The 25,047-nt window shown below is 51.5% G+C and overlaps 2 protein-coding genes across 9 annotated transcripts in view; both read left to right on the top strand.

Moving 5' to 3' along the window:
* GRIPAP1 (GRIP1 associated protein 1) overlaps positions 1-9,856 on the top strand; it is a 32,309-nt gene extending 22,453 nt beyond the window's left edge. For 6 of the 8 annotated variants that reach the window (XM_055122211.1, XM_055122213.1, XM_055122208.1 and 3 more), the window contains 6 exons: positions 17-122; positions 3,540-3,670; positions 7,691-7,813; positions 7,930-8,023; positions 8,615-8,769; positions 9,436-9,856. In XM_055122211.1, the coding sequence (XP_054978186.1) occupies positions 17-122; positions 3,540-3,670; positions 7,691-7,813; positions 7,930-8,023; positions 8,615-8,769; positions 9,436-9,528 (702 nt within the window). In that variant the 3' untranslated portion in view covers positions 9,529-9,856. The remainder of the gene's footprint in view (positions 1-16; positions 123-3,539; positions 3,671-7,690; positions 7,814-7,929; positions 8,024-8,614; positions 8,770-9,435) is intronic. The other 2 variants (XM_055122210.1, XM_004606439.2) reach the window with 1 other exon arrangement.
* Positions 9,857-11,965: 2,109 nt separating this feature from the next.
* On the top strand, positions 11,966-24,446 carry KCND1 (potassium voltage-gated channel subfamily D member 1). Its single transcript, XM_004606438.2, has 7 exons — positions 11,966-12,077; positions 13,395-14,639; positions 17,639-17,801; positions 17,895-17,978; positions 18,068-18,166; positions 19,486-19,736; positions 23,148-24,446. Exons 2-7 carry the CDS (start codon positions 13,519-13,521, stop codon positions 23,371-23,373), a joined length of 1,944 nt encoding a protein of 647 aa, XP_004606495.1. The 5' UTR covers positions 11,966-12,077; positions 13,395-13,518; the 3' UTR covers positions 23,374-24,446.
* Positions 24,447-25,047: the final 601 nt, after the last annotated feature.

Here is a 25,047-nt window from a genome sequence, read left to right as displayed (position 1 = left end):
ACCACCCACCCCACAGCTTAAGGACCTCAAGAGGCAGCTGCACCTCGAGCGGAAACGGGCAGACAAGCTGCAAGAGCGGTTGCAGGACATTCTCACTAACAGCAAGAGCCGCTCTGGTGAGGGTTCGTGCACTTGTACTTGGAATTCTGTTTTTTCTCTGTCTGCGTTCTGCTGCTTTGCACTCATACTCTCCTCTCCTCTCTTATCTCTCTATCTTATTCCCTTTCTATCTCCTTTTGGGGGGGCTGGGATTTGGGCCACTCCTGGCAATTCTCAGGGTTTATTTCTGGCTCTGTGCTCAGGGTTCACCCCTAGCAGTGCTCAGGGAGCCATATGAGATGTCAGGAGGATGAAATCCAGGTGGGCAATGTGTAAGGCAAACCCCTACTCACTATACCCACTGTTTTCTTTTTGTTGTCTCTCTTTATCTCTCTCTGCCTTCTCTCTCCTACTTTCTTGTCATAATTCTCCTTTTCTCCTCTTTTTTCTTCTCCCTATCTCTTTGACTTTCTATCTCTTTGTATCTCTCTGTCTCTGCCTCCCCATTGCCCTCACAGACACTCCCCCACACTCCCCATTTGGTGGCTCTAAATCTCTTGTGTCTGTTCTCATTCTCATTCTGTAAATGTAGGCTGAACTCCCATACTCAGGTCCAGGTTTCCTGATAGTAACCCCATCTTGTCCTCGAACACCTCCCAGCTGAGCTAGTGAACTGGTCTAGCTGCAGAATTGTGGCATTAAAATCTGTGTTAGAACTGGAGCAATAGTACAGTGGATAGGGCATTTGACATGCACATGACCAACCTGGGTTGGATCCTTGGCACTCCATTTGGTCCCTTGATCCCCACCAGGAGTAGTCCCTGAGCACAGAGCCAGGAGTAACCCGTGAGCATAGCCACTCTGCTGGCTCAAAAACCAAAAAATTGGGGCAGGAGAGATAGTACAGGGGTTACAATACTTGCCCTGCATGGGTTTGACTCTGATTCTATCCCTGGCACTGCAGATGGTCCCTTGAGCACCTCCAAGAGTGATCCCTTAACACAGAGTTAGGGGTAAGACCTGAGCACCACCAGGTGTGGCCCAAAAAATCATGTTATTTCTGGCACAGGATTTGGAAGATGCAACAAAAACATTTGAATTGCTTCAGATATTTTCTTGGAGGAAATACATTGTAAATACATTTAGAAAGTAGGAGGGGGTGGGGCTGGAGCAATAGCACAGTGGGTAGGGCGTTTGCCTTGCACGTGGCCGACCCGGGTTCGATTCCCAGCATCCCATATGGTCTCCTGAGCACCGCCAGGGGTAATTCCTGAGTGCAGAGCCAGGAGTGTCCCCTGTGCATCGCCGGGTGTGACCCAAAAAGCAAAAAAAAAAAGGAGGGGGTAAGAGAGATAGTACAGTAGATAGGGCACTTGACTTGCACATGGCTGATGTGGTTCAATCCCCAGCACCCCATATGGTCCCACAAAGCTGACCAGGAATGGTCCCTGAGCAAAGAGCTAGGAGTAAGGCCAGAGCACTGCTGGGGTGGCCCCAAAGAAAACAAAAAGTTAAAAAAAGAAATTACATTATCTTTATATAAGAAAATAAAGGGCTAAGAAGATAGTTCATTGGGCTGAGCTCATACTTTGAATGAAAGAAACTTGAGTTCCATCCTTAGAACCTCATGGTCAGCTGAGTACCATGTCAAGAATAGCCCTTACCCACCCGTCCTGCAACACTGTTGGGTGTGAAGAAAGGGAGAAATTAAGAAAAGATGGAGGGAGGGAAAGAGGGAAGGAGGGAAAGTAGAGCAGGAGAAAAGGAGGGGTTTGGAAAGAACAGGGAGGGAAGAAAGAAGGAGGAAAGGGAGAGGGGAGCGTTCAGAAGGGAGGGAGGGCAGGTGGGCAGATTCAGGGGTTAAGGCATTCAACAAGGTTGACCAAGGTTTTATCCCCAGCACCACTTAGTCCTGTTCCCAGTACACAGAGCCAGGACTATCACTGTAGCACTGTCATCCCATTGTTCATCGATTCGCTCAAGTGGGCACCAGTAACATCTCCATTGTGAGACTTGTTGTTACTGTTTTTGGCATGTTGAATACGCCACAGGTAGCTTGCCAGGCTTTGCTGTGTGGGCAGGGTACTCTTGGTAGCTTGCCAGGCTCTCCGAGAGGGATGGAGGAATTGAACCCGGATTGGCCGCATGCAAGGCAAACATCCTACCCGCTGTGCTATCGCTCCAACCCAGAGCCAGGACTAAACCCTGAGAACTGCTGAGTGTGGCCTCCCCAAACAAATAAAAAAAACTGCTCCTTACCCCCATTTTTTTTAACTTTTGGATCACACCCAGTGATGCACAGGGGTTATTCCTGGCTCTGCACTCAGGAATTACTCCTGGTGGTGCTCAGTGGACCATTAGGGATGCTGGGAATCGAACCCGGGCCAGCCGCATGCAAGGCAAACGCCCTACCTGCTGTGCTATCGCTCCAACCCCTGCCCCTCTTATCTAAGTGACAAGTTAAAATAGATGTATCTCCCACCAAATCAATGTCTCAGTTAGGCGCTCTCTCTGGAAGTCCCATTTGTAAGGGGAGGGGTTCCACTTCCCTTGGGTTCCAGGTTAGTATAGGACTCAACAAATAGCCTGAGATGGAGGTACGTGGCTGCCAGAGTCTGTCTCCATCTTCTCTCTTTCTTTCTGCTCTGTCTTCTCCAGGCTCTCTGTGCCTCTGCTTGCCTTGTGTCTAGGGTTCTCTCTCTGCCTGTGACTGCACCCCTGTGTCCTCTAACTCTTTTCTGACCCCAAGTCTGAGTGTGTCCACAGTTCCATCTTTTTTGTTGTTGTTGGAAGTGAAACAGTTTTATCTCGGAACAATGAGGAGGGAGATACTAATGTGTCCTGAGAACTGGTGTCCAGTAGGAAACTTGCTAGTGTTAGAGCAGGATAGGCAGGGAAGAGAATACTACAATGCTGGGGGATGTGGGTCCTCAAGAGAAGGAGGGGAAGGGCTAGAGCATAGCACAGTGAGTAGGGCGTTTGCCTTGCATGTGGCCGACCGGGTTCGATTCCCAGCATCCCATATGGTCCCCCTAGCACCGCCAGGAGTAATTCTTGAGTGCAGAGCCAGGAGTAAACCCTGTGCATCACTGGGTGTGACCCAAAAAGGAAAAAAAAAGAGGAGGAGGGGGTGCTACAAGTCAGTAAAGCGTTAAGAATAAAATCCTACCAGTAAACCACAGTGCCTAAATCTTTTTTTTTTATTTTGGGGCCAAAACTGACACCTGGAAGTGCTAGGTGGAACATACAGATATTAGGGATTGAACCCGGGTTGGCTGCGTGCAAGGCAAATGCCCTTCCCGCAGTACCATCACTCTGGCTCTGGAGGCAGCTTTTCTGTTCCGGCCTCTCCCTGTCGAGTGTAGGCTTCCACCCTGCCCCTGGCCCCAGTGTCTCTTTGCCTTCTGTCTCCGTCAAATCTATTTCTGCCTCTTCCGGCCACTCGATGCTATGGGACCTTGGGGGATTGAGACTCAGCTTATTCTTTCCTCTCTGCCCAGGCCTCGAGGAGCTGGTTCTGTCAGAGATGCACTCCCCAAGCCGGACCCAGACAGGGGACAGTAGTAGCGTGTCCTCCTTCAGCTACCGGGAAATCTTGCGGGAGAAGGAGACCTCAGCTGTTCCTGCTAGGGTAAGAGGCATGCAAGAGCCCACAGCCCCAAATTTTCCTACCCAAATCCATGGCACCCTCTTTTTCTCTCCGCTGCCGCTCTCTCCTGCTGTAGAATGGCACTCACATTTTTTGTCAATTGGGCCACACTTGGCTGTGCTCAGAGGTACTCCTGACTCTGTGCTCAGGGATTATTCCTGGCAGTGATTGAGGGACCGGATATTCAGGGCATTAGATCCACTGCTAAACCACATCTTTGGTTTGGAAATAACTTTTTTATTACTTCATTGTTGGAAAATTTAAAAGACATGAAGATTTGGAGGGTGGGCAATTTCCCAAATCAGTGTTCCGTGGGACAGGGAGTCACTCCGGATGATATTCAGCCCACTGGGTCTGACAGCTCGATGTTAGGTCCTGAGGACGCTGGTATTGCTCAGGTTTGCAGTACTGGGAACCACCAAGGCCACTCTTGCAATGCTTGGGGCAGCACATGGTGATTTCTCGGGTTCTCAGCATACAAAGCATATGCCCCTGACCAGTATACTATCTTCCAAAATCACAAAGAGGGGCCGGAGCGATAGCACAGCGGGTAGGGCGTTTGCCTTGCACGTGGCCGACCCGGGTTCGATCCCCGGCATCCCATATGGTCCCCCAGCACCGCCAGGAGTAATTCCTGAGTGCAAAGCCAGGAGTGACCCCTGAGCATCGCTGGGTGTGACCCAAAAAGCAAAAAGAAAACAAAAAAAAAAACAAAATCACTAAGAATTTTTTCCCAGAGTTTCTTTTATTTGTCTACACTTGGCTGTGCTGCTCAGGTCTTACTTCTGGCTCTGTGCTCATGGATCACTCCGAGTGGGAATCGCGGGACCATATAGGTTGCTGGGGAACAAATGCATGTCAGTTGCATGCAAGGCAAGTGCCTTATCCGCTCTTCTATATCTCCAACATTCCAAAGATAGTTTAATACATTTTTTTCTATTTTTACCATCCAGAGATCAGTACTTTAAGTCCTTTATTTTTTCTCCTATATATATATTTTTTTCTTTTGGAGCCCCACCTGGCAATGCTCATGGCTTACTCCTGGCTCTGCACTCAGGAATCACTCTTGATGGTGCTCAGGTGACTGCGCACAAAGCAAGCATCCTAGCCACTGGACTAGCTCTGGGCCCCCTTTGTTTATTCTTTTATTCTCTTCCATACTTCTTTCTTATTTCAACCTCATATATATGTATATATATGCACACATTTTGCTTTTTGGCTCACACCTAGGGATCAAACCCGGGTCAGCCACGTGCAAGGCAAATGCCCTACCTGCTGTATTATTGCTCCAGCCCCTCAGTTATATTATTTCATTTTTTTTTTGCTTTTTGGGTCAGACCCGGTGATGCACAGCGGTTACTCCTGGTTCTGCACTCAGGAATTACCCCTGGTGGTGCTCAGGGGACCATATGGGACACTGGGAGTTGAACCTGGGTTGGCCGTGTGCAAGGCAAATGCCCTACCGGCTGTGCTATTGCTCAAGTCCTCCTCAGTTATATATATATTTGCTTTTTTGGGGAGTCACACCTGGCGATGCACATAGGTTACTCCTGGCTTTGCACTCAGGAATACTCCTGGCGGTGCTCTAGGGACCATATGGGATACTGGGAATCGAACCCAGGTCGGCCACATGCAAGGCAAATGCCCTACCCGCTATGCTATCACTCCAGCCCCCTCAGTTATATTATTAAAAAATTTTTTTCAGTTCTTCTCTCCCCTCACCATTTGGGTTAATTTTCATCTCATCTAGTACTTTGACCTTAATCAAATTGTTCTAGATGGCCTCAGAATTATTACCTGTAGGTGGAGAAATCATGCACGGGTTAAACCACTTGTCTTTTTTTTTTTTTTTGGTTTTTTGGGTCACATTTGGCAATGCTTAGGGGTTACTCCTGGCTCTAAACTTAGGAATTACTCCTGGCGGTGTTCGGGAGACCATATGAAATGCTGGGGATTCAACCCGAGTTGGCTGCATGTAAGGCAAATGTCCTCCCCGCTGTACTATTGCTTCCAGCCCCTAAAGCACTTGTCTTGCATGCAGCCTCATTCTATCTCCGACCCCCCATCAATCCCCCCTTCAACAGACCACCATCAGTGATACCTGAGTACAAACCAGGAGTAAGCCTTGAGCACAGCTCAGTGTGACCACACACAAACAGAGTTCAGACTATCCTTGATTGCTGGTTGTGTGAAAACTAGTGTTCAACTTTTGTACACGTGTGGAATCTAGTTGTTTTATAGCCCTTTGTTCTCTTTTTTTTTCTTTTTGGGTCACACCCGGCGATGCACAGGGTTACTCCTGGCTCATGCACTCAGGAATCACTCCTGGCAGTGCTCAGGGGACCATATGGGATGCTGGGAATCGAACCCCGGTCGACCACTTACAAGGCAAACGCCCTACCCGCTGTGCTATCGCTCCAGCCCCTGCCCTTTGTTCTCTTGAGTCTAATGTAGTTCTTTTTTTCCTGATATCTATAGAAGAGATAAGCTGAGCTGACCTGCAAAAAATGTCCCACTTGTTTTTTTTTTTCACTCACCTTTTGGATTTTCCTGCTGCATTCCTAGTAGTTTCATTTGGCTTGCTCCTCTCTCTGTTTTCCTGTCAACTGGAAATTAAATCCCTCTTTTTAATTTTAATTTTATTTTATTTTTACTTGGTTTTCTTTTTTTTTTTTCTTTTTGGGTCACACCTGGCAATGCACAGGGGTTACTCCTGGCTTTGCACTCAGGAATTACCCCTGGTCATGCTCAGGGGACCATATGGGACGCTGGGATTTGAACCCGGGTCGGCCGCGTGCAAGGCAAACGCCCTACCCGCTGTGCTATCGCTCCAGCCCCTACTTGGTTTTCTTTTCTATTTTGTGGGGGCGCTGTTTCTTGGCAGTTCTCCAAGCTCAATCCTTGGGGATTAGTCCTGGTAGTGTGGGAAGACCATACAGCGTCAGGGATCGAGTCTAGGTCTCCTGCATGCATATCATGCACTACAATCTCTGGAGTCTCCAGCCCTCTATTTTTTTGCAGGGGATATTGTGGGGATGGTTTCCCAGGTGGTGCTCAGGAGGACCAGGGCGCTCCACCCATCTTGGCTATTCCTAGCCAACTTGAAGCTGTTCAATGTAAGGGCCCAGGACACAGTGCAGCTTAGACCCTGCAGTGCCAGGGACAACCATAGGCCACTTTAGCAGTGCCCAGGGCCTTCAGGGTCAAACTGAGCAGTACTCAAAAGGCCTCCAAAGCTGGAGCGATGCTGGGTGACCATGGGGAACCAGGAATCAAACCAGGGTCAGGTACGTGCAAGGCCCACGCTTTCATCCTACACTAACACTCTGGCTCATCTCATATTTCCAGTGTTCCTTTTCCATTTCATTTATTTTTCATTGTTTCATTATCGGAAGTTTATTTTTAATTTTTTATTTTTGTGATTTTTCAGCCACACCCGGCAGTGCTCAAGTTTTACTCCTGGCTCTGTGCTCAGGAATCATTCCTGGCAGGCTTTGTAGAACCATATGGGGTATCAGGGATCGAAATCAGGTCAGCCAGTATAAGGCAAGTGCCTTCCCTGCTGTGCTATCTCTCCAGCCCCTCATTATCAGAAGTTTAGATTTCATTTTTACAGACTCTCCCTTACTTCTCTCAGTTAGGCATGATAATGTTAGGCTTCCTATCTCCCTTCTTTTTTCCTGTTTTTTTTTTTTTTTTTTGCCACGCTTGGCTGTACTCAGGGCTTAGTCCTGCTCAGGGATCACTCCTGGTGAGACCCAGAGGACCATATATGGTGCTGGGGAATCGAACCCTGGTCAGTTCTGTGTAAGGCAAGTACCCTGTCCACTGGACTATTGCTCCATTCCCCCATCACCCTTCTTTAGGAATAGGGAGGAACAAGTCCTAGACTTATCTCTAGTCTCAATTTCAGAGCACAATCCTCAACCTGGTTCTGCTTCTCAGCCACTGAATCCAGTTGGGGGGGTGCTTAACGGTGCTAACTTCCAACCCCCCCTGCAGTCCTTATCCAGCAGCCCACAGGCCCAGCCGCCTCGACCTGCCGAGCTCTCCGATGAGGAAGTAGCTGAGCTCTTCCAACGCCTCGCAGAGACACAGCAGGAGAAATGGATGCTGGAGGAGAAGGTGCGGGGTCACTGCTGGTCCCCTCTGTGCCTGGGACAGAGTGGTGCACAAAGGGAGTCTCCTGGGCTTCCCCCTTATGCCATGGAGGGATCTGAGGGGGCTTGCTTGCATCACAGGTGAAGCATCTGGAGGTGAGCAGCGCCTCCATGGCAGAGGACCTGTGTCGGAAAAGCGCCATCATTGAGACCTATGTCATGGACAGCCGGATCGGTCAGTGACCCCTCCTTCCAGTCTGCCCTGCGCTGCGGCTCAATCATGGCAGCGGGTGGGGAGAGAAAGGCAGGGCCTGTGTCCCTTTTTCTCTCCCTCCTCCCTCTCTTTTCTCAGCTCCTTCTTGCTGAGTTTCTGTCATCTCCCCCTGTACCATCATCCAGTGTCCTGCTCTGCCCTTCTCTTTCTCCATCCTTGTTCCTGTTGGGGCACCTTTCAGCACCTCTACCCAAATTCTTGTGTCCTCTGGAAAATTCTATTTTCTGGATGTCTGTCTCCTACTCCTTGGGGGTCCTTTTCTGTTCTCTCCCTTCCCTGTCCCTCTCCTTCCCTCTCCTCTTTCCTGCCCCATTTTGGGCTTACTTGCACAGCCTTCCCTGCTTTTGTTCCGCCTCTATGAAGGCTAGCGAGAGTGTATTCTCGGGGCTGGAAATGGTGGGGTTTTCTCAGGCAGAAACATCTGGCCCCTACACCAGACCTTCAACCTTCCCCCTCTCTCTGACTCCATCTCCCTCGATGCAATCTCTTTGTCTCGTTCCATTTCTCCTCCGGCTTCACCGAGGAGGTGGTTCTCAGGCTAAACCCTTGCAGATGTGTCCGTGGCCGCTGGCCACACCGACCGCAGCGGGCTGGGCAGTGTCCTGAGAGACCTAGTGAAGCCTGGCGACGAGAACCTTCGGGAGATGAACAAGAAGCTCCAGAACATGTTGGAGGAGCAGCTCACCAAGAATATGCACTTGCACAAGGCAAGTGTGGCCACTCAGCCTACCTCTCTGGCCATCCAGAGCCCTGAATACCTGTCTGCACAACCCCTGGGCCACCTGTCAATTTTCTGTCACCAAACCTTCCTTCCTCCTCCAGCCAAAATGCCTATGATTAGTTCAGTCTTCAACTCTTTCCCCTGTCCTTGCCTCCATCAGACACCACGTCTCATACATCCAATTATCTTCCATCTCTGTCTTGCCCCCCATTTTCCAATGTGGGTCTCTGTCTACTCATGGGTCTCTCCTCTCTGACCCAGGGACCTGTCTCTGTATGTGTTTTCCATTTACCCAGGTATGTCTACCATGCCTCCCACATGTCTACTTTCCACCTCCTGCCAGCCACATATTTCTCTCATCTTGGGGAGTCAGTAAAGATGTAGACCCAGCTCCTGCCCCCCCAGAAGCAAACTGAGTAGTGACAGATGGGGAGGGGTGGGGTTTGCCTCACCTTGTCCACTACCCAACCTTGCCCATGTCAGGCTCGCCTCTGATCCCGTTCCTGAGCTCAGCTCACCACTAGGACTCTGGGAGCTTCTCCCCATCCCTTCTCTTCCCAGACAGGGCAGAGCTGGGCATTGACAAGTGGGCTGAGTGGGTATGCCACCCTGGTCTGCTTCTCTGACCCCTGAAAATTCCTTTATTTCTTAGGACATGGAAGTTCTGTCCCAGGAAATTGTGCGGCTCAGCAAGGAGTGTGTGGGGTCCCCGGACCCAGATCTAGACTCGGGAGAAGCCAATTGAAGACCTCCAGGATGCTCCTAACCTGCTCCAACCTTGTCCCCAAAACACCATTCCCTTGGGCAGTGATGGGGGCGCAGGGGACAGCGCCTCCATCACAGAGGTCAGGAGACTGGACATTAAAGGGTTGGAGGTCTGATGGCTGGTGATAGTGACCCTGTCTTTGGGCAGAGGCCCCTTGGGGAAGGAGAACCCCGGGGAGGTATTTCTCCTCCTCCTCCTCAGCCCTGGCTCTGTAGAGCCTCGGCCTTCGACACTGCATGAGTCCTCCTCCCAGAGATCAACTCTCGATTTTATTTTTATTTTGTTAATTTATGTTTGGAAGCCTGGCTACTCTGCATTTGAGTCTATGGCTGTTGGGTGGGGCGCGGTCCACGGTCTGGTCTGTGTTCTAGCATTGTGTGTGTGTGTGTGTGCGCGCGCGCGTGTGTGTGTGTGTGTGTGTGTGTGTAAGGCTTTGTAGCCAAAATAGCATATGGCCAGTTGGGCCCACCCTCCTCTGACTGTCTATGTTCATTCTTTCTAGCCAGTGTGGGTTCTGGGGGGGGAGGAGAGGTGACACCAGTGGAACCAGAACTCTGGCATGAGAATGGGCTTTGGATGCAACTTGAGTCTGTCCCTCCCTCTCTACATACACACATATACATGCACGCGTGCGAACGCACACATACACGCACCCTGTTCTGCACTCAACCTGTCCCCAGTTGCTATGGACCAGCCACTCAAATGAGCAGAACACATCTATCTGCAGATAATGTGTGCGGGTGGATGCAGTGGGATGTGGGTGTGGACGACTGGATGGATGGGAGGATGGATACTGATGGCTAAATAGTTGGAAGATGGCACAGATGGCTACCTATGATGAGAAAGTTGGGCAATGGAGGGCTGGGGCCATTGGATGAATTAAAGAATAGCTGAATTTGTAGGGAGTTAGGTAGAGAGGAGATGAGAAGGGGGAAGCGGGAAGATGGATGGATGGGGGAATGCATAAAGGCATGGGCTGGCTGGTAGTGAAAGGGAGGAGTAAAGGAGGTGGACTGATGGTTGGAGACTGCCTGCATGGTTAGGTTGCTGAATGGCCGTGTGGATGGAGCAAATCTACTATGATAGATGAGGAGGTGGGTGGATGAATTACTAAGTGGGGACAGATGGGTGGGGAGGGGCCGGAGCGATAGCACAGCGGGTAGGGCGTTCGCCTTGCACGCGGCCGACCCGGATTCGATCCCCAGCATCCCATATGGTCCCCCAAGCACCGCCAGGAGTAATTCCTGAGTGCAAAGCCAGGAGTAACCCCTGAGCATCACTGGGTGTGACCCAAAAAGAAAAAAAAAGAAAAGATGGGTGGGGAGAGGGATTGGAAAGACTGTTTGGGTGGACAGGGGTGTGGTGGATGGGGAGAGAGATGGAAATGGAAAAATCAAGAGTTACTGGCTTAGCAAATGGGGCTGAAAGCGGTGGGCACACTGATGAAAACACTAAAACTGACCCTGCGTTCACGGACCCCGATTACCACAGACCTTTAATAAAGATGAGGCTGCCTCTGTGTCCCGTGCAGCCACCCGTTCCCAGCACCCTTCTCTGAGGCTCTGAGTGGCCCTCACAAATGTGGGGGGCTGGGGACGCCCCCATCTGGTACCCCAGGAAACCGTGCAGTCCGCCAACTCAAGAACAGCGATTCCATGGCAAAGGTGGGCTTGGAATCCACCCCTGCTGGAGGCACTGCACACCCTGTATTCCTGCTACGCAGGATCTGGATGCAGGATTGGGGGTGCGGTCGGTGTGTCGTGAAGCTACCTGGTATGGACAGAAGGGGGAGCCTGGCTTCTCTGAGCCAGGCCTGCCTGATGTGGGGGTGGGATCCTGACTGACTCCTGCGACGCACCCCTCACCCCTAATTGCACAGCCCCAGAGCCCCAGCCCAGGGTTCTAGTCCTATGGCAAGTCTGGGCCAGGGTTGGCGTCTAAGCCACGCCCTTCCTGGGGCGCAGGGGGGCAGGATCTGGCCACCTAGAAACGCTCTCTCAATGGTACCCCCTTTGAAACCCCCCCCATCCCCGATATGGCAACTTTACTCCATCTCCAGCTGGTGAGGGGGAGCGGAGAGGGGCCCCAACAGCTGCATCATTCCGTGTGGCACTGGCTCTGGGGCTATTACTGGGGCCATTAACAGACGCCTCCCCATCGATCGGGCTCTGCTAAGTGCTGCTGATTCAGACGGGTGGCGGTGGGGGCCCCCCGGGGGAGGAGTCCAGGAAGGAGGTGGGGGAGAACTGGCAAGACTCCCTGCCACCCCCATTTCCCAGATGACGCGACTGAGGCCCAACCAGCTTTGGAGGAGGCGGAGTCTCCCCAGGGTCCCTCGGGCTGCCCTAGGGGAGGGGGCTCCCGGAGGCCCGAGGCCCCTCCCTGCCTCTCTCGCTCGCTCCCGGCAAGCTCAGAGGGGCGGGGAGAGAGCCAGAGGAGGCGGCGAACTCCGGCAGCGCTGCAGAGGGGGGCAGGAGCTCCGGGGTTTGGTACCCCCAGCTCCACCGCTGCGGCAGCAGGGGACACAGGTGAGGACAGCCCCATGGGGAGGAGGAGGGAGTCCCCGACGGGGCTGTCTGGGGCCTTTCCCTGTCCAGACCCCATGCCCTAGCCCGTCCTGGGACAGTTCCCAGGGGTTCTGCTGGACCTTGTCCTTCCAGAACCTCCTTCCCGAGACCCAGCCCCTGCCCCCCTTGCCTGTGCTGCCTCTTCTCTCCTGGGTCTGCCCGTGCTCGCTTCTCTTCCTCCTGCTGCTGCGCTGCTGGGGGCTGCTACTGCCGCGGTCCAGGGCACACCACCAAGCCCCCTGGGTGTGGTTCCCCAGCAGCCTCCAGTGGTGGGACTCATCCCAGCTTCCCCCGTCAGTGTCCTGCGGGCGCCCCAGCAGCCCCCTCCCTTGAGACACACCCAACTCCTTTGTAACTCTCCAATGCCCCCCAACCCATCTTGGGGGCACCCCTCCTCCTCCTCATAGTCTTTAAAGATTGAAAAAATTCCTTTGGGTGCCCTGGGGAACTTCCTAGAAATAGGGTCCCAGACCCCTGGGATCTCCCTAGGCTCCTGTCCTCTATCCTGAAACACACACACACACACACACACACACACACACACATTCACACACACACCCTTAGCCTTCTCTAAAAAATATGCCAGTGCTACTGTGCCCCTTCAGAGACTCCACTGTCTTCTCCAGGCCCACTAGAGGGCCCACCTCTCCTTCCTGGCTCAGAACTCCTGCCAGTGTAGACACCTCCCTCCAGGCTATTCTTGGCAGCTCTAGGCACTGACAAGACACCTTGCAGCTGCCTCTTTGCAACCTCCTGGCCTCAAAGCCACATCTCTGGATACACCACCTCCTTTTCTAGATCCAGGAGTGGGGGCTTATCCCCAGGAATCTCTTGAGGGTGGGGGCAGGGAGGGAAGCAGTGGTGTCATCATTCCTCCTCTTGGCCCACCCCAGATACTCTGCAAATTCGGCCCCAATTCTATCCCCTTTGGATGTCCTATTTCCCTCTCTAGAACACTAGGCGGGTCCCAGACCACTTTTCTTGCTCTCAGAATTCTTGAGAGTGTAGAAATAGCTCCGTTTCTTGGAATCCCTGAACCCTCCCCCCAGACATCTCTCTGGTACCTGGTGGTTATTCTAGAATCATCTCTCCCACCCTTACTGGGATCATGCCAGCCTCCCCAAGGTGTCCCCTTTCCCTACTCTCCCTGTCCCTCAGCTCTTTTGGAGCACCTTAAGAAGTCTCCCAGGTCCCAGTCCCCAAGCCCTCCCAATACCCACTCCCACATCCCTACCTGTGTATCTAGTTCCTTCTCCTGGTTCCTCTCGGCTTCTCTAGACAACCAGTTTCCTTGTTCGAGTGGCCCAGGGCCTCTCCAAGTTCCCACCATTCTGGAGACAGCCACATTCTTCTAAACTGCCACACCCCCACGCGGTGCTGGGGACCCGACCCGGCTGGCGGGATGGCGGCAGGCGTGGCCACGTGGCTGCCGTTCGCGCGGGCCGCTGCGGTGGGTTGGCTGCCCCTGGCCCAGCAACCCCTGCCCCCGGCCCCGGGGGTGAAGGCGTCCCGTGGGGATGAGGTTCTGGTGGTGAATGTCAGCGGCCGGCGCTTTGAGACCTGGAAGAACACCCTGGACCGTTACCCGGATACACTACTGGGCAGCTCTGAGAAGGAATTCTTCTACGATGCCGATTTGGGCGAGTACTTCTTTGACCGGGACCCCGACATGTTCCGCCACGTCCTCAATTTTTACCGCACGGGCCGCCTGCACTGCCCACGGCAGGAGTGCATCCAGGCCTTCGACGAAGAGCTGGCTTTCTATGGGCTGGTGCCCGAGCTCATCGGCGACTGCTGTCTGGAGGAGTACCGGGACCGCAAGAAGGAGAATGCCGAGCGCCTGGCGGAGGACGAGGAGGCCGAGCAGGCCAGCGACGGGCCCGCGCTGCCTGCGGGCAGCTCCCTGCGACAGCGGCTCTGGCGGGCCTTTGAGAACCCACACACGAGCACGGCGGCCCTGGTCTTCTACTACGTGACCGGCTTCTTCATCGCCGTGTCTGTCATCGCCAATGTGGTGGAGACCATTCCGTGCCGGGGCCCCACTCCGCTGCCCCCCCGGGAGCAGCCCTGCGGAGATCGCTTCCCCTTGGCCTTTTTCTGCATGGACACGGCTTGCGTGCTCATATTCACGGGCGAGTACCTACTACGGCTCTTTGCCGCCCCGAGCCGCTGCCGCTTCCTGCGGAGCGTCATGAGCCTCATCGACGTGGTCGCCATCTTGCCCTACTACATTGGCCTCTTCGTGCCCAAGAAAGAAGATGTCTCAGGTGCCTTCGTCACCCTGCGTGTGTTCCGGGTGTTCCGCATCTTCAAGTTCTCCAGGCACTCACAGGGCTTGCGGATCCTGGGCTACACACTCAAGAGCTGTGCCTCTGAGCTGGGCTTTCTCCTCTTTTCCCTTACCATGGCTATCATCATCTTCGCCACCGTTATGTTTTACGCAGAGAAGGGCACAACCAAGACCAACTTCACTAGCATCCCTGCCGCCTTCTGGTATACCATAGTGACCATGACCACCCTTGGGTGAGTGTGGAGCCTGTGTTGGGAGCTGCCTGAGCAGTCACAGGTCACCTCTTTGTTAAATGCTGGTCAGGGAAATGACCTCTTTCTATCAACTTGAGCTGCAGTGAGGGGTCAGAGTATAGCTTAGTGGCAAGGGTTAGGCTTTGCAAGTATGAGGCCCTGGCTTTGATTCTTGAATCTCAAAAACAAAACCAGGGATCAAAGCAAAGTAGTATAGGAGGTAGAAGCTGACCTTGTGTGGCACCAATCTAAGTTCTATCCCTGGCACCAAGTATGATGCCCCAAGATCCACCAGAGGTGATCCCTGAGTGTAGAGTCAGGAGTAAGCCCTGAGCACAACTGACTGGGACCCCAAAACAAGGCAAAATTTAAAACACCAAAATACCTAAACAAATGGAACATTTGGACTAGTCTTCAAGTCCTTTTCAGGTATCCCAATGCCTTGGTTTTCTAGGTCTGAAGACTTGGGTTCAAGATTGACTTTTTATTGACTTTGTCTTCTCTGGGGCTATTTTCTGCTCTCTAATATGACCATCAATGATGTCTTCATCCTCTAGAGGAGGGTTTGATGACTTTGTGAAAGTTCCCTAAATGTTTCTGGTGCAGAATAAATAGGTATTGATGGGGGCCTGAGTGATACTACAATGGGTAGGGCACATGGTCCCTTGAGTACCACCAGGAATGATCCTTAAGCATAGAGCCAGGAGTAAGCTGTGAGCAACTCTGGGTGTGACCCTAAAACAAAAGAATAAATAGGCATCGACTTTCTATCACCCCTTTCAGTATCTTGAGTACCCATTCCCCTAACCTTCTAAAATCATCTGCTGTGGGGTCACCCCTGTGGTTTTGTGATTCCTTTGTAAATCACTCCTGTGGTTTTATGATTTCTTGATGTTCCCCAGCACAAGATATTTTCAGCCTTTTAAAAAATTGCCAATTCTGGAGAAGAAAGATATGGTTGAAATAAAAGCATCAGATGGAATCATTAAACCTATACTTTGTTTCTCGGACATAGTTGGGAATGCTTGGAGACCATGGGTGCCCAAGTCTGAACCTGGCCTCCCACATGCCATAAGCATGTGCTCCAGCCTTAAATCAAAACTGCTGTTAAAGATGTTGTCTTGGGGAAGTACTGTGTTCCTTTTTCGAATTCCAATCTTTAAGATTAGACACATAGTTACTGCCTAATATCTGTTAAATGAACGAGCTGGCTTGAGCAGTCCTTTAACCAAGGGAGAGAATTGACTTGAAGTTTCCAGAACCTAGAAATGAATTTGGTTTGGAGGTTTGTGATTGGATTGAGCCCTGAAAATGGGTTGTAACAAAATAAATATTTTGTTGGTTGGTTTTTGTTTGGGGGCACAACATATGGCAGTGCTTGGGTCTTACTTCTGACTCTGTGCTCAGAGATCGCTCCTGGAGGTGCTCTGGTGGCCTTAGGGGATGCCCAGGCTCAAAGTCGGGTAAACTGTGTGCAAGACAAGCACCTTATCTGCTGTACTATCTCTCTGGCCCAGAGCTGCATATTTTGATGTCTTTTTGCCTCATTTAGTTCTCACCACAAGCTTGAAAGGGTGAGTACCTTCTGCCCATATCATTTTGTTTATTTGTTTTAGGTCCAAATCCAGCAGTGCTCAGGGGTTACTCCTGGCTCTGTGCTAAAGGATACCTTCTGGTGGGTTCAGAGGGATCCCTGGGATGCCAGGGATCGAACCCTGGTCAATCGTGTGCAAGACAAGCACTCTACCCGCTCTACTATCTCTCCGGCCCTGCTGCCCATATCTTGTAGTTCAAGACACATCTTCATGCTAAGATGACGCAGCATAGAGCCATAAATGGCCAAGTTGGACAAACTTTTTTATAGTTTTTAGGCCACACCTGGCAATGCTCAGCGGTTACTCCTGGCTTTGTATTAAGGAATTACTCCTGGGAGTGCTTGGGGGCCACATGGGATGCTGGGGACTGAACCTGGGTTGGGCACATGCAAGGCAACCACTTTACCCACTGAACTATCTCTCTAGACCTATGGAGGAACTTTTTAATGAGTTCAAATAAAGGCAAAGGAGCCATCCTGGTAGATGGAAGAGCAGAGCCCAGCCTGAGTATAGTTCTGAAGGCTGTGGTCAACAGAGTTGGTATTTCTGTGGAGAGCCTGTTATAGGTCATCTGATTTTTTAAAAAGTGGACTGTGTGATCTTAATCAGTTATGGAACCTTCGTGAGCTTTGGAAAGCTCCTGCTGTGAAACAAGTTGGTAAGGACTGCCCCTACTGGGGCTGGAGCCATAGTACAGCTTGCAGGCCACTTGCCTTGCATGCGATGGACCTAGGTTCAATCCCCAGTACCACATCAGGTCTCCCTGAAACCCCACCAGGAGTGATCCCTGAGCTCAGAGTCAGGACTAAGCCCTGAGCACCACTAGCCCAAACCTCACCCCTCAAAAAACCCTTGGATTACTTTTCCTTCATCTCTATGGAGGAGGGTGATCTGAAGAAAGGGAGTTTCAAGGCTCCCCTCCTGTCTTTTCATAAGAGTAAAGCAGAACACAAGAAAGGGATCCTTCCTAAAGTACTTAAGACAGATGCAAGTTACATCAATAGAGTGGTGCCCCTGAGACTTAGGGCCCCCTCGGTTGGCCAGTACTGGTGGGTCTTCTTCACCTGGAGGTTATATTCCCTGCCTAGGACTTCCTCCTTCTCCTATATATTGCTTAGTAATACATAAGCAGCAGCTGCAGATGCTGGTATGCAGCTTGGATGAGGGCAGCAGATGGTAGGGGTTGATGGCCAGGCTCACTTCTCATTCGATTACCACTGGTGGCTTGAGAGTTCAAAACCACCCCATCCCCATTTTATAGAGCACAAAACTGAGGCTCAGAGAATTTGGATTGCTGGCCAGGATTGCCAGAGGTAGGGTTGGGTGCAATGGAGGGTGAGGGACTAGGTGGTAGTAGGCATTTTTCTTGACCTTGTACTACCTTCCTCCCACCCCCTGTGCCAGCTATGGAGATATGGTACCCAGCACCATTGCTGGCAAGATTTTTGGATCCATCTGCTCCCTCAGTGGTGTGCTGGTCATTGCCCTACCTGTGCCAGTCATTGTATCCAACTTCAGCCGCATCTATCATCAGAACCAGCGTGCGGACAAGCGTCGAGCCCAGCAGGTAACCACATATGCTTGTTGCATGGCTTCTCTTCCTCTCTGGCCAGGCGAACCACCTCTTCCTGCCTAACTCCTCTACCTCCTCTCTCCATAGAAGGTGCGCCTGGCAAGGATCCGCTTGGCAAAAAGTGGCACCACCAATGCCTTCCTGCAGTACAAGCAGAATGGGGGCCTTGAGGTGTGTAGAAGCCTGAACTGGGTTGTTGGCAGTGGTGGTGACTGGGAGCCTGAGGGGCTCAGCCCATCCCTCTGCTCCATCTCTTCCAGGGCAGTGGCAGCAGGGAGGAGCAGGCACTGTGCTTCAGGAACCGTTCTGCCTTTGAGCAGCAACATCATCACTTGCTTCACTGTCTGGAGAAGACGACGGTGAGGTCTAAGGAATAGGGGCACAGAGAAGGGAAGGGGACCCCTCTGCTGCTGAGCCTCCTCTGGAGAACAGAGGAGGGTAGTGCTCACTACTAGTTGTGAGCATTAGAGAGGGCTTCCTGGAAGAGATGGCCCTAGAGTTGAAAGGTGGCAACTAACTGGGAACAACTTCCTGGGGGTAGGGATGTGGTGCTCTGTGGCAAGGGGTTTACCCCAGATCCAGTCCCAGGTGAGGGACAGGGAGTGGGAGAGACAGAGACAGAGACAGAAAGACAGGGAGACACAGAGACAGAGACAGAGAGGACAGAGGTAGAGAGAGACAGGGATAGAAAGACAGACATGGGGCCAGGAGAGATAGTACAGCAGCTAGGGCATTTGCTTTGCATGCAGCTGACTGGGTTCAATCCCCAGCAGTTTATATGATCCCAGAGCTAGGAGTAAGTCCTGAGCACTGCCAGGACAGAGAGAGAGAGAGAGAGAGAGTTCCCTTCAAGCCCATGTCCCCCTTGAACACATATCCCACTTGCGTGTCTCTGTCTCTTTGCTTGTGGCTTTTGCCACTCTGGAGAAGCCCGTGTTTTCTCTCTTGTTTTTTCTTGGTGTGGAGGGGTGGGCACACACAGGATGATGCTCAGAAGTTACTTTTGGCTCTGCACTCAAGAATTACTCCTTAATGATGCTTGGGGAAACCATATGGAATGCCAGGGATTAAACCCAGGTTTCTGCATGCAAGGCAAGTGCCCTACCCCCTGTACTACTGCTCTGGCCCTGCTGTGTTCTCTCTTGAATGTGTACTTCCTCTCTTTCTCTCACCTCACATCACTGTCACTGTCATCCCGTTGCTCATCGATTTGCTCGAGTAGGCACCAGAACGTCTCCATTTTGAGACTTGTTGTTACTGTTTTTGGCATATCAAATACGCCACGGGTAGCTTGCCAGGCTCTGCCGTGCGGGCGAGATATTCTCGGTAGCTTGCCAGGCTCTCTGAGAGGGGCGGAGGAATCGAACCGGGGTCGGCCGTGTGCAAGGCAAATGCCCTACCGCTGTGCTATCTCTCCATCCCCTCACCTCACATATCTCTTAATAAGTTTCACTCAATAAAGGTTATTGTGCTTCACAAAAAAAAAAGAGAGAGAGACATACAGAGACAGTGAGGAACTTATAGATGGGGGCAGCAAATACACAGACGCACAGAGACACAGATACACAGAGACAAAGACAGAGAAACTTCAGAAAGAAACAACATGAGCAAAGGCTTAGTTAGGGCTGGGCTCCTCCACTCTACCACTCTTCTGACCTTGCCTTCCTTCCACCCACAGTGCCACGAGTTTGCAGATGAGCTAACTTATAGTGAGGCACTGGGCACCATGTCGCTGGGTGGCCGCACTAGCCGCAGCACCTCCGTGTCCTCACAGCCCATAGGGCCTGGGAGCCTGCTTGCCTATTGCTGCCCCCGCAGGGCCAAGCGCCGTGCCATCCGCCTCGCCAACTCCACCGCCTCGGTCAGCCGTGGCAGCATGCAGGAGCTGGACACATTGGCAGGGCTGCGGAGAAGCCCTGTGCCTCAGAGGTGAGATCCCCCACCTTCCTGCTGGGCCTCTCTGGGGGAAGCTTGACCTTGGGTCTGGGATATCAGGTCTCCAGGAGGTGCAAGACAAGCTCAGACCCAGAGCTGGAAAGAGAGGACGGGGGTAAGGTAGGTACTGGCCTTGTCTGCAGCCAATCATGATTCAAGTCCCAGAACCATATAGGATCCCCTGAGCATCTCAGGGTGCAGCCCTAGAGGTTTCCAAACCCGACTCAATGTGGCCCTGGAAATCCCCGAGTACCACCAACATGGCCCTGAAATTCCCCACACTATGGGACTGGAACAGCATTATAGACTTGGGCACTTGCATTCAACCACAGACCGAGTTGGCTGAGAATCATAAGGACGGGTCCCTAGAACCTCTGAGCACTGCTTGGGAGTGCCACCCCCACTGAAAAAAGGACTGGAGGGGTAGTTCAATGGGCTGAGCACATACTGGTGCTTGAGTTCGATTTTCAGTACCTACAAACACAGAGCTGGGGATGGTTCCTGAGCATTGCTGGGTGTGGCCTCAAAACAAAGAAACAATCCTCCAAATCTCATACCCAAACTCCTGATGTTGGGAGCTGGGTTTAGCTGACTTGAAAGTCCCCATTGTTCAATGGCTATTTTTGGTTTGGGGACCACACCTGGCAGTGCTCAGGGCTTACTTCTCAGTATGTGCTCAGGAATTACTCCTAGTGGGACTCAGGAACTCTATGGAGTGCCGAGGATTGAACTCAGGTTGGCCACATGCAAGGTGGATGCACTACCCACTGTACTATTCCTCCAGCCCTTTCATTATTTCGGCGAACATTCATCGAGCACTTAACTGCATGCATTTTGGAGACAGCAATGACCAGAAGAGACAGCAGAATTTTCTGACCTTCTATAACTTTCATTCTAGCCAATTGACACATTGGATAAACAAATTCAGGTTATGTCAAGTATTAAAGCAAAGGAGGAAAAGAAATAAAGGAAGTGGGACAGAGTGGAGAAAAGGGGGTGATGCTACAACTGTAATAGTGTGGTCAAGGAGGCTTTGTTAAGTAATATAGCAAAGCCCTGAAGGATACAAGGGAGTATGTCTGGGGAGAGGAAGAGCTTTCTGGAAAGTGCACACAGCCTGCACAAGGTGGGACTATGTGCCCCGGGAGTAGGGTGGAGGAATAAATTGAGAAAGAACCAGAACCACATAAAATGGCTCTACACCACATGGAATGGTTACTGTAAGAATTTGGACATTCCAAAGAGTAATTGTGAAAGGTAATATTCCTGGGGATGGAGTGATAGTATAGCAGTTGGGTGTTTACCTTGCATGTAGCTGACCTGGCTTCAATCCCCAGAACCCCATATGGTCCTCTGAGCCCAACAGGAATGAGCCCTGACTGCAGAGCCAGGAGTAAACACTGAGAACTTCCAGGTATGGCAAAAAAAAGGTTAAAAAAAGAGGGAATATTACTTTGCCTATGTCTGACAGGCATTTTTGTATCCTTTATTAGCTCACCTTGACAATCCCAGGAAGCAGGAAATATTGTTACCCCATGCTCTCTATGAGGTAAAATGAAAGATTTAGCAGAGGTGATGGGAGATCAAGAGTACAACCCAAGTGGCTGGAGTGAAAGTACAGAGGGTGGGGCGTTTTACACAGCCTACCTGGTTCAATCCCTGGCATCCTACATTGTCCCCCAAGCACCACCAGGAGTAATTCCTGAGTACAAAGCCAGGAGTTACCCCAGGTACCATGGAGTGTGACTCCAAAACACATAAAAAGAGCCTAATCCAAGACTATCTGACTGCAGAGACCTCTCTCTTGTGCAGGGCAAGCATTTTGCACAGTGCCAGCCTGTGGTAGATGTTCAATAAGTTCCATGACACGTGCTCAGGTGATATTTGGTGGGGGAGGCCACTGGAGCCTCTGCTCTTGGTGCTTAGTGAACATGTAGTTCCGGGATTGGCTACAAGCGAGGAAAGTGCCTTACCTGCTATACTATCTCTCCTGCTCTCAGTGGGGGTGGGGGCTCTCAACCCTGCTGAGCTCTGGGCTTATTCTTGACTCTGCTTAGGGGTGACTTCTGGGCAGTACTTAGGAAACCATATATGGTGCCCAGGATTGAAACGGGGTAGGCCACATGCAAAGCATCTTACCCCTGTATTATTTTGATGTCCCCCATGACTTTTTATGTAGAGGGACACCATGATTTTTTTTTTTTTTTTTGCTTTTTGGGTCACACCCAGCGATGCTCAGGGGTTACTCCTGGCTTTGCACTCAGGAATTACTTTGCACTCAGGAATTACTCCTGGCGGTGCTTGGGGGACCATATGGGATGCCGGGGATTGAACCCGGGTCGGCTGCGTGCAAGGCAAACGCCCTACCCGCTGTGCTATCGCTCCGGCCCCGGGACACCGTGATTTACAAAGATTTTTTTGTTTTTTTGGGGCCACACTCAAGCTGTACTCAGGACTTACTACTGGCTCTGTGCTCAGGGATCACTCCTGGTGGAGCTCTGGGGCCATATGGGTTGGCAGGGATGGAATTTAGGTCAACTGCATGCAAGGCAAATGCCCTACCCGCTGTACAATTTTTCTTGTCCCTACAAAGCTTTTAAGATCAGTTCTAGTCATCCAACTGCAACCCCCCCACTAGTGTCAGCATCCCTTCACCAATGACCTCAGGTTCTCTCTGTGTCCCCACCCTACATCCTTGGTTTGGGGCCACACCCCACTGGGGTCAGTGTTTATTGTGGGCTTTGTCTTCAGGGATCACTCCTGCTCAGGGGACCATATGCAGTGCCGGGGATCAAACCTCAGTTGGCCACATGTAAAGCAAGAGCCCCACCTGCTATACTATATCTCCGACCTCCCTCTTATGGTTTTGATGTACATAGTTAACCTTGACACCACTGAAATGCTCAAGATCCTGTAGCAATGGCCTTATGTAATCACATCGGCCTCCTTATCCCCACTTCACCCCCTCCACTTCTCCTTCCCATGACTTTTATTTTCATTTCTCTTTTATTTTTGGAGGGGGCCCATATCCAGCAGTGCTCAGATTCTAGGATCTCTGTTCAGTGGTCATCCTGGTGATTCTTGGGGGGGAGATATGCAGGGCCAGGGACTCAAACCAAAGTTAGCTGCATGCAAGGCAAGCACCTTAAGTCCTGTGCTATTTCTTGGGGCCCTGATGACATTAAAATTATATTCTGCCTTATCATTTCCTTTTTGGGGGTTGGGGGTTTCACACCCAGTGGTGTTCAGGTCTTATTCTTGGCTCTGTGCTCAGGGATCACTTCCAGTGGGCTCAGAGTACCATATGGGGTGCTGGGAAATGAACCTGGGTCCACTACATTCAAGGCAAGCACCCAACCCGTTGTACTATCGCTCCTGCCCTCACCTTCCCACTCTTATCCACAGCCGCTCAAGCCTCAATGCCAAGGCCCATGACAGCCTTGATCTAAACTGCGACAGCCGGGACTTTGTGGCTGCTATCATCAGTATCCCGACGCCTCCTGCCAACACCCCAGAGGAGAGCCAGCCTTCCTCCCCTGGAGCTGGAGGCAGGGCCAGGAGCACCCTCAGGAATTCCAGCCTGGCTACCCCTTGCCTTCTACCTGAGACTGTAAAAATCTCTTCCCTTTGATGGCTGAGCCCACCCACCCAGAGAACCCTCTCCATTATGGAAGATTCCTTTCCAAAGCCATATTTTGGGGGAAGCCGAGAGGGGCAGGGTGAGGACCTCTTCTATCCCCCGCTGAGAACTATGCAATGGATTTTCATGGGAGGGGCCCATCTAGTGGGGAAGTCAAGGGGTGAAGGAAACTTCTCCCAACCTCGTTTGCCTGGTACAGGCTCAAGGGCTGGGCTCCCTAAGTCCCCTGGCCTCCTGGCTTAGCAGATTGGCTCTGGCCCCTTTTACCCCTGGCTGGCCACCTGCATGCTCCTCCCTGTGGGCTGTGGAGGCTTAGGGGTCCAGAGAATTCTCACCTCTTACCTGGCCTCTGGGAGAGATTCCCACCCTCCACCAGGTCCCGCACTTCCCAGATTTCCAAAGCTTGGAATGCAACCCAAGGTTCCATGAGCTGTGACCTCAGCAGTGACGTACCACCTCCGACCTTGACTGAAGGGTCAGGCTGCCTTTCCCAACACATACAAATAGCACAAACACCACTCCCTTCCTTGCTGCTGGAAATGGGTCTCTGCCACCCCATCCTTTTGCTGGGCCCCCAGCAAATTCTAGCAATAGCAGCTGCTGCCGTGACATTATGCAAAGCCTCTGCCAGTTTGCTGCAGCCTTTACATCTGCCCTAATCAGAGGTGCCGTATCTCATTCCTCTCTCCTCTCAGGTTTGCTTCTGTGCTGGGTTGGGCTGGAGTCTGGACTCACTGTGATAAGAACCTGGCAAGCCAGCATAAGCTGGACTGTGTTTGGAGATTGGGGCTGATGCCATGTTTTCAGGCAGGAGTTAAGAAGTATCAAGGGCTAAGGCCTGACTTGTTCTTGAACTTGGAGAGTTTGAGGAGTCAGGATGAACTTCTTGGCCACCTCTTCCTCTCCCATCATTCATTCTCACATTTTTCTTCTCTCACTCTTGGGTCACCTTCCAGAGCCCTATGTCTGCCTCAGGCTGAAATCTAGCATCATCTCAGGTTCCCTGTCCTCTGAACTGTCCCCCTGGAGCTGGTGGCTGACAAAGCTCTAATTTCCGTCATCAATAAAACCTGAGTGGAGAGATGAGGATGAGTTGCTCCTGATTATTTAGGGGTGGGGCAGGGTTGGGTTGGGGAGTCATTAAATATTGTTATTTACTTACTTTGGTTTGGGGACACACTTACTTACGCTCAGGGATCAATCCTGGCAGGGCTTGGGGCAACAATATATGGTGACAAGGATCGATCAGGGATCAGCTGGGAACAAAACAAGTGCTTTACCACTGTACTGTCTCTCTAGCCCTAGTAAGACTCTGATTTTAATTTCTTTCAGCTGTAGAAGGACTGGCGTGGAGCAAGGTATAGAAAGCAAATGGTTGGTGCAGGGTTCTGGAAGCTGGGGATCGAAGAACAACAAAAAAGATTTATTTGAGGAGTCAGAGCAATAGTACAGTGGGTAGGGCACTTGCTTTGCCTGTGGCCAACCCGGGTTTAATTCCCAATATTCCATATGGTACCCAGAGAACTGCCAGGGGTAATTCCTGAGTGCAGAGCTAGGAATTACCCCTAAGTATTGTGGATGTGACCCCAAAAAATGTTTATATAAAGAACTGAATATGTAACCAACGGGGGCTGACTTAGAAGTCTTGAGATGCGTCTAATGGAC

The sequence above is a fragment of the Sorex araneus genome, chromosome X (assembly GCF_027595985.1).
Source record: "Sorex araneus isolate mSorAra2 chromosome X, mSorAra2.pri, whole genome shotgun sequence".
In the NCBI taxonomy this organism is placed as follows: domain Eukaryota; kingdom Metazoa; phylum Chordata; class Mammalia; order Eulipotyphla; family Soricidae; genus Sorex; species Sorex araneus.
The sequence above is the reverse complement of the archived record's forward strand: the minus strand, read 5'-3'. Positions and strand labels throughout refer to the sequence as shown.